Here is a 9,645-nt window from a genome sequence, read left to right on the forward strand (position 1 = left end):
CAGGTAAAGCCTCCACCGTGTGGCTGGGGCCAACAAATCACGAGTAATGTGACAGCGCCATTTCATTAGCCCCCGAGGAGAAGGCGGCCGTAAATAATCGCACGGTGTGACCGGCAGCCACGGCCCTTCTCCTCACACACGGGGTCTCTCCCCGATCCAATCACGGCCATCAATTAGAGGAGGCAGCTGGGCTCTCTCCACATATAAATGGAGTCAGGCCGGCCCTCATTGCACGGCGCTCCGGGACCTTAGCACACTGGTGAGTACGGTTCTGGTGGGCCCGGTTCACACAGCGCATCAGTCATTAGAATTTAGCGATATGTGTGCGCGCTGGCTGCATTGTTCTGCCCAAAAGCTTGGCCCCGCCCCGTCCTTTGTCTGGGCGCGCTGTGATTGGCGGGCGCGGGACTGGGCTGCCGTCATGCCTTGGGAAGCCCATTCATCTGTGCACTTGGGCGTTGGACTCCGCATCTTATTAGCGAGCGGGGAGATTTCTCCATTTTCCTGTTGTATCCAGCGCGGAGACCGAGCATTGGGATATATATAATAGGATTGTGCCCGGGCGAGAGCGCACAGGAGCGGCCGTAGTTTGCGTGCACAGCATTGGTGAATATCGTGTCTTCTGCTCTCTCTTCTCTCCCTCCCCTCCTGTTCCAGCAAAGAGGAGTTGCAGCTGCGATCCTCGGGTGTAGTGGCCAGCAGCCTCCAGCCCCATCAGCACCTCTTTGTTTCCTCCTCTGTCTGCACTAGTCTCTCCTTGCAGTGTCCAGTCTCTTTTTGTCTGGGGGTGACACCTACCTTTTTTGTTGGATACACAGACAACGATGGGAGCCCAATTCTCCAAGACCGCAGCCAAAGGCGAAGCCGCCACCGCCGAGAAGCCCGGGGAAGCCGTGGCCCCCTCACCCTCCAAGACCAACGGCCAGGTAAATGCTGCTATGGCTGAGCCGCGCTTTGTTCTGCCCTGACAGCCAGATGTTGCAAAACTACAACTCCCAGCATGCCCGGACAGCCGAAGGCTGTCCGGGCATGTTGGGAGTTGTAGTTTTGGAGACTACAGATTGGAGACCCCTGGTATAGACGATGAAGGGACCGGGTAGCAACATGTGGATGCTCATGGCTTTATTCAGCGTGGCATGGGCGCTCTATTGTTAGCCATGCTTTGTCTACCCCCCCAACACTACTATGTGCAGGATGCGAGGAGAGCTGGGTGACCGTCCAGATGACATTTAACTGGGATGCATGGGAGGGGTCTGCAGACGCCATTGTGTAGCTGGAGGGCTAGAGTGAGCCCCCCTCATTTCAGTAACGCTTTAACATCTTGGATGAGAGGGAAAGCGCAGGCTTTGTCTCCTTGCTGGAGCTGCTGCTAGGAAGAAGGCGTGATCTGAGAGCTAATGTACGCGCAGCCTGCCGAGCTCCCTGGAGCATAATGCTGCTGCCGCTGGTGGAGGCGCAGCGCCCTCTGCTGGCCGCGTGGGGGGACTGCACTTGCACGGGCTGGTATTGGGAGGGAAACAAGCGGCTGTGCAGCAAACAGTGTGTGATGGATGGGATGGGTAACAGGTAGATGAGCAGTGGTGGATTCTAACCCTATAGAGCGGTGGTCTTCAACCTGCGGACCTCCAGATGTTGCAAAACTACAACTCCCAGCATGCCCGGACAGCCAAAGGCTGTCTGGGCATGCTGGGAGTTGTAGTTTAGCAACATCTAGAAGTCCGCAGGTTGAAGACCACTGCTATAGAGCAGTTTTCCCCAACTATGGTGCCTCCAGCTATTGCAGAACTATAACTCCCAGCATGCCTGGACAGCAGGGTTGTAGTATTGAAACAGCTGGAGGTACCCTAGTTGGGCACACACTGCTTTATAGTATGCCTTATGGTGCTAAGGGCGCATTTACACAACATTTTTGCAATCCAGTCCCCGTGTTAGGTTTTTGATGAAAAAAGGATTCCTCAAAATCTAAGGCTGCATTCACAGCTCGGGTTTTACACTACGGGTGCCGGATCCGATATACTGCGGCTCTAGGTCCGGTCACAGTTTTGACTCCGGTCGGCTCATTAAAGTGAATGGAGTTCAGCGCTGGTCCGGCTGGGGTACGGGAGAGCCCGGTTTGCCCCTCCCCCAAGCCCCCCCAACCCAGCTGGATCCGGCACCCGTAGTGTAAAACAGATGTGAATGCAGCCTAAACTGTATCAAAATGTGTGTACAAATTTCAACCCGTATACGGTTTGAAAAATGATGTCCGGTTGCACCCTTTTTTAAGAAAGATGTATACGTTGACTTTATTCAAAAGGGAGTGAAAAGTTTCACTTGTTTGAAATTCTAAGAAAAAAAACTGTGCAAAGTCAAAAACCGTATGCACATATGGTTCTTATTGACTCCCATGTTAAAAAAAATAATAATAAAATATACGGTTTAATACAGTTTTTCACCCGGACCAAAAACCATGGTAGGCTACGGTTTTGGGTACGGGAAAAAAACTGACACAACCGTACAGGATGCAAAACGGACACAACCTGATGCATCTTTTGGCATACGGTTTTCAATGGAGAGTCAATGCATACGGTATTCAATACGGTTTTCCCATAGAAAACGTACACAGGAACTGTATTGCAAAACGTGGTGTGAATGCACCCTAAGATGGGAGGTGTATTGCCAGTAGGGTTATTGTTGTTACCACTGGCAACTCATAAATGACCCTGTTTTTTATTTTTTTATTTATATTTTTACCCTCCACAGGAAAATGGGCATGTAAAGGCCAACGGTGACGCTTCTCCTGCAGCTGCTGAGGCAGAAAAGGAGGAAGTTCAGGCTAATGGAAGTGCCCCTGCCGAGGAGACCCCCAAAGAGGAGGCTGCAGCAGCTGAGGCCGCTCCAGAGAAAGAGGCTGCTGCGTCTGCTGATGGGGAGAGCACAGAACCAGCCTCTCCAGCTGAGGGGGAGGCCTCAGCCAAAACAGAAGAAGCAGGGTCCACTTCTACCCCTTCCACCAGCAACGAGACCCCCAAGAAGAAAAAGAAGCGCTTTTCCTTCAAAAAGTCTTTTAAGCTGAGTGGCTTTTCTTTTAAAAAGAACAAAAAGGAAAATAGTGAAGGAGCTGAAGGCGAAGGGGCAGCTGCCTCCAGTGAAGGCGCCAAGGAGGAGGCTCCTGCAGCTGCTCCCGAGGCCGCCGATGAAGAAGCAAAGCCTGCCCAAGAAGAGGCCCCTGCTGCAAGCAGCACAGAGGAAAAGAAAGAGGAGGCTGCTGCAGCATCGCCTGAGCCCCAGGAGACCAAACCTGAAGAGCCTGCACCAGAAAAGCCCGCAGAGGAGTTAAAGCCTACCGAGGAGCCAAAGCCTGAGGAAAAGCCCGCAGAGGAGGCCCCGGCCACTGTCGCCGCTCCTGAAGCGCCATCTACTGAACCAGAGGCACCAAAAGCCGAAGAGCCTGCAGCTCCAACACAAGAAGCTCCATCCGAATCCAGTCCAGCAGCCGAGTCAGCAGAGTAAAGAGATGGCCGTTTTGAGATAATCAAAGAACTTTTTTTCCTCCCCTTGTTTGTTTGTTGGAGTGGTGCCAGGTACTGGTTTTGGAGAACTTGTCTACAACCAGGGATTGATTTAAAGATTTTTTTTTTTTGTCTGTTTTTTCCTCCTTACAGATCCCATCTCAAATCATTCTGTTACCACCATTCCAACAGGCCGGGTAGAGTTTACAGCAGTCACCGGCCTTAATTCTCTTTCGCATCAGTATTAATGTTTTGCGTACTTTGCATCTTTTTATTGAAAATGTATACTTTATTTTTTTTTTTTTTTTTTTGTTTTGTCAATTTATGGACATGCCCATACATGAAGGAGATGGGTGGGTCTATATAGGGGGATATTAAATGAAGTGATAGGGGCCACACTGGGGTTTAGGTGGTGCACACATTGCCAAGATACTGTGCCACACAGAATGGGGTCAGGTTTCTTTTGTTTTTTTTTTTTTCTCTTTTTTTTAATTTTAAGAGACATAATGATGTATTTTGTGAGGGCAACCTTCTAAAAGGTTTACAACACTAAAGGTCTTGACTAAGATGGCAAGCAAAATAATAATAATAAAAAAAATCAATACCCAGATCATAGTTTTAGTAATTCATTTAAACCATAGGAACTTTTCACTTATCTCATGTTAGCTGTATCAGTCGGTGATTAAGTAGAATTACGAGTTGTATAGGCTTTATTGTTTATTGCTGGTTTATGACCTTAATAAAATGTAATTATGTATTACCAGCAGGGTGTTTTTAACTGTGACTATTGTATAAAAGGAATCTTGATATCCAAAAGCACATGAAGTTTGCAACTCCTTCCACCCTGGCCATTTTTGTAAAACTGCAGTCATTGGACCTTTTAACCACAAATTTTAAACTCTACAAAGCTGTGATAAGTGGAATGGTTACTGTTTCTACTGTGGTATGTTTTTGATTACAGCAGGCAATGCTTTCTTTTCCAGTTGTCTTTAAGAATTAAGGAAAACTTCAGATGCAATGGTTTTTGTGTAGCATCTTGTCTTTCATGTTTTGTAAATACTGGAGAAGCTTTGACCAATTTGACTTAGAGATGGAATGTAACTTTGCTTACAAAATTGCTATTAAACTCTTGCTTAAGGTGTTCTAATTTTCTGTGAGCACACTAAAAGCGAAAAATAAATGTGAATAAAATGTATATGTTTTGTGTTTCTTTGACATAGAGTTAACACTAATGGCTTATTTCAGTCATAGCATTTGCTTCCAGCTAACCTGCATGTTACCCCCCCCCCCCCCCCCTCTCCTTTTGTGTTTAAGTATATTAGTGGTAGGGGTTCTCAACCCAGCTGCCATTGTGTAACTAGCCTTTGGTTTTGGCAGCTTATTGCCTAAACACATGGGGGGGGGGAGATTTATCCAAACCGGTGAAGAGAACTTGCCCATAGCAACCAATCAGTTTTTTTTTTTTTTTTTAAGACCTATGAAAAGTGATTGGTTGCTATGGGCAACTTTTCCTTTGCACAGGTTTTGATAGATCCCCCCCCCCCCCCCATGGTGAGGACAGCTCCAGTGGACTTTTTAAGTTGGCCTTAACTGAAGTTGATCCAGAAAATGAAGCTTTCACTTAGATAAAAGGTGCTCAATTGAAATCCATCTTACATGCATAATAGCCTTTTTTGTTAACCCAATGAAGTGCATTTACATGTGACCCACCACAATGCCTTGCATCCCTTTTAGAAGGCTGCAAACTTGCCTAAGGGCATGCAGGCCTATTTCCCTCTCTATACTTGTATACATTCCAACCATAGTGTTTGGTAACAGCGTTCTGGGTAAACTTGGCTGGATTCTTTGGACATTAATGCCTTTTCTTAATTTTTTTATTTTTTACCTGAATGGGATGTTGGGTAGATTGTATTCACGCCTAATATTAATATGAAGATGGTTTATGACACAGCTTGCATTCTTTTCCTTTTTTATTTTTTCCTATAAAGTCAAAATTGGGGAACCTGATATTCAGTCTCTGTTTACACAATGTTTTAGTGCTTGGTGTCTTGCACTTTCTTATGACCAACCCCATGATCTAGTCCTGACTGATGCTTCTCGTAGATGATGTAACGATGGTTCCCTTGTTTGGGTTTTAACTTTTTTTATTTTTTTTTTGGAACATTGTCACTGTTTTTATGTAAGCAGACAAACAACCTGCTGTAGCCAATATCGCCTTCACTTTAGAGCAGGGATTTTTGTTTGGTACCATAGATGCTTACCAAGTACTCGCTCCTTATGCAAAATGGCTTATCCCACAATGTTGGCAAACACCATGCTTTGTGCTTTTAAATGTGAATAGTTTTGCTTAATCTTGTATCGCTTTTTAGATTGAAATGCAATTGGTGCATGTACGATACGTAGGTTAAGAACAAACGGGATCTATCTGATGGATTTGGGCAGTAGGCATAGTAGGCCTCTGCCTAAAGAAGTCTGACTCTGACACTTGGCCTCGGCGCACTTACAGCACATTGACTTCATGCATTTTATACCAAGCTACTTAACAATTAGAACTATTACCTTTTTTTATTTTGCTCTTTTGAGGCCTGCAAAAGCCACAGCATGGTTGTATGCCTACAGTCTCCACTGACTTGTGTCCCGGTTTACATTTTATATACCAGTTTATAAAATGCATACTTTTCAGGTATGGACAGGATGTTATGTTATATATAGATATATATATTTTTTTTTCTTTGACATGTTATCTGTTTACCACAAACTACCAATAAATGGACAACAAGTAGAAGTCATCTCAGTTCTTTTTACTATGTGTGCATGGCATGTTACATTGTAATTTCACACAGATATGTAGACTATGCACAATTGTATATTTTTGAAGTGGTCTGCTGTTGTATATGCTGACTACTGTGCAGTTTGGCAGAATGTGTACCAATGGTTTTTTTACAGTAAATGAATACTGATCATGGGTGATGACACTATAGGCAGGAAAAGGCCTCTCTAAAAGATATACATGTCTGCAAAGCTGTTCATAGCTATTAAGGCATGCCAGTTTTGGCAAAGATTTGCTAACCAAAAGGTGCTTTTAGTTTCAGTGGCATTCAAGAAGACATCTGCCAATTCCCCAGCCCCTTTTGAGTGCTGTTCATTATTCTTTCCTCTAAGAAAGGGAAGGATTTCGTAAATCCCAAGAGAATCTCCATAGGCCTGCTCATTAAATGAGACCATGTATGGCCAGCTTTAGGCTTACTATATTTTGGAGACATCCACTTTAGCTATCTCTTCCATTTTATCACTTCCTCACACACAAGTTAAGTTTCATGGCATTTTTGTGAAGTATATTGGTACTCTTATTGTCGGTGTGCAATACTTGGTCTCCATTCTTGGTAAATGAGCTGAGAAGTGAACTGTAGATACTCTAGTCCCTCAAGTTAAAATATTCAGTTCCAGAATGACCATTGTATGTTGAGACCATAACTCTATGGAAACCTGGTAATTGGTTCTGAAGCCACCAAAATGTCATCCAAAAGTGAGGATTAAAAAAAGTAGATCAGTAATATAGATAAAGCAAGTCCTTACATATAAAAGTAAGAAAGAGCTGCAGGGAGCTGTAAATCACTGTCTATGTAGAGGACAGGAGCTTCATCAGGGTTCTGTACTGTACCTGCAATGTCCTCCAAAATAAAAAAAAAACACATGGAGCCACCCTTACCTGGAGCAGTTAACCCTGGCACAGGTAAAGAGTAGTACAGAACATGTACCTCCCAGTACTGTAGGTGGCGCTACCAGACAGGAATTCAGTGCATGCACTTCAGTAATACAGGGGTTTTACCAGTGAATGCCCATTCTGATTGGTCAGTTCTTCCAGCCATTGACACGTTTTGCAGATCTGGACTGTCTGTAGCATTGTATGTGGTGTCTGGTTTCAAGATACAATGGTCCAGAAAAGACCATTGTATGTTGAGGCCATTGTAAATTGAGGGATCACTGTATTGGTGTGGTGGCTTGTGCAAGTTAAATTTTTTTGTAAGGCTGCTTTCACACTATAAAATTCATCCGTTTTAAAGATCTGTTTGTTCTGTTATGAAACCATGAAAATCAGCCATTAAACGTCCGTTAGAAAATCCCATTATAGTCTATGGGATTTTTACATTATCCGTTTTAATCAGTTATAGTCCTTTATTAATAACGGACGTTATTTTGTGACGGAAGATAGTAACAGGAGAAATACTACATGCACTATTTCTTCCGTTCATGCTCCCGTCACAAAATAACGTCCGTAATTAATAATGGATTATAACGGATTAAAATGGATAATGTAAAAATCCCATAGACTATAATGGGATTTTCTAACGGTCATTTAACGGCTGATTTTCATAGTTTTCATAACGGAACATCAAACGGATCTTTAAAACGGATGAATTTTATAGTGTGAAAGCAGCCTAAGAGTTTAAGGTCTTATTTTAGTCCAGCTCTACAGTGCTGGTTGGGGTGAAAGTATGAAGTGATCATTTTCACTTACACTGAACAATAACAATTCCCTTACAGAAGAACAGGACCTCATCCTAGTTCTGACATAGTGTAAAAAAAATTCTGCGCAAAGTCTGATAAATCTTCACCTTAGAATTGTTTACCCTGATCATTCCTTGTAAGATGGCAATGAGATGGTATAATACATATAGACCAATTCATGAATTATAGTTGGAAGCGTAGAAACATATATTGGTGGTTGTGGAGTGTTAGTCAAGAAAGGGGGTTTGTGCAACACCATCAGACCTCCAGTAAACTCAGTGCCCAGAATAGTAGTACAATCTGGTGTGTGCAGAATGTAGGAGGTTGTCATAAGCTGTAGTTATAGAAAACTAAAGATTCTAACCCAACTGAGATGACATCCATCTGAAACAAAGTGTCTGATTTGGTATATGTAAGTTATGAATGGGCTGTTTAATTTGGATGTCTGTAAAGTGAAACACAATTTTACAACTAAAGTTTGCCATGCAGTACTCTCCATTGCTATTGGGGTTTTTCTTTTTTTTTTTTCTTCTCTCCATAGGACATTTGCAGAGATTATGCCATTCTGCAGTATCTGCCTAAGGGCATCTTCATCCTATACTCTTTATATAGTGCCAATACAGTAAATTATGCAGTGTAATTGTCTTACAATTGTAGAAGTAACAGGCTCATGAAATGACAAACAAAGAGACAAAGGGAAGTTTACATAGCTTTTTAAACTCTCTCAGTGTATATAGAAGGCCTTTATGGACCAGTTTAAGTAGACTCTATCATCCCCATTATTTTACATTTTGACTATTTGAGCACACGTGATTAATTCTTGCACCCTATTTGGATCAAAATTCTATACAGCACCACAAACAAATTTCTAGAAGCTAACAAAATATGGAACTATTCTTACACCATATGTAAATGTATATTCTGTGTCAGCTGATGCAAAACAGTAGCTCTTCAACTGCTGTGAAACTAAAATCCCAGGAATGCTGGGAGTTACAGGTTAGTGGCTTATGACCTAAACAGACATGTATTGCCCAAAAAGACAATTCACTACAGTGTGGGTCCTAAGTATTCACAGTTTCTGAAAATAAGTTTTCTATATATATATATATATATATATATATCAGGTGTAGACAACAAGGATAGTAGTTATGTTTGACATTTGAGAACTGAGGACCTGGTGATGTGTTTTTATTTTAAAGAATTATCTACTTTAGTACCATGGTCTTAGAGCAAGTGCGGATGAAGTACAAGGTTATGTGCTTCACCTGTACTTAACCTGAAAAAAAATAGTCTAGTTTTCCGGTTGCACCCAACCACCTTGTGGCTGCAATGTGTGAACCCTGCCTCATCCTGACTGTTCAAAGTGGGAGTCAAAGGTATGTACAGTGTTACAAAACTGATTTTAGTTACTAAATATATCCTATGTCTTCAAAAAAATGTAATCTAAGTAATCATTTATAGACATACATATAAATGTTAGATGAACATGGCATCTCTGTTCACCATGGTATGTAATTTATATGTAAACGTATCCATCTATTCATCTTAGACCTACAAATTTCAATTCCTTCTACATTAAGAGAATTTCTACTACTTTTCCACGTAGCATCCTTGCAGTGCCTAAACCAACCCCGGAATGCAATTT

The 9,645-nt window shown here is 42.7% G+C and overlaps 1 protein-coding gene across 1 annotated transcript; it reads left to right on the forward strand.

The window, feature by feature from the left end:
* The first annotated feature begins 437 nt into the window (after positions 1 to 437).
* MARCKS (myristoylated alanine rich protein kinase C substrate) lies at positions 438 to 4,686 on the forward strand. Its single transcript, XM_056566350.1, has 3 exons — positions 438 to 606; positions 819 to 926; positions 2,743 to 4,686. The coding sequence occupies exons 2-3, from the start codon at positions 825 to 827 to the stop codon at positions 3,490 to 3,492; spliced, it is 852 nt and encodes a 283-aa protein (XP_056422325.1). The 5' UTR covers positions 438 to 606; positions 819 to 824; the 3' UTR covers positions 3,493 to 4,686.
* Positions 4,687 to 9,645: the final 4,959 nt, after the last annotated feature.

The sequence above is a fragment of the Hyla sarda genome, chromosome 3 (genome assembly GCF_029499605.1).
Source record: "Hyla sarda isolate aHylSar1 chromosome 3, aHylSar1.hap1, whole genome shotgun sequence".
In the NCBI taxonomy this organism is placed as follows: domain Eukaryota; kingdom Metazoa; phylum Chordata; class Amphibia; order Anura; family Hylidae; genus Hyla; species Hyla sarda.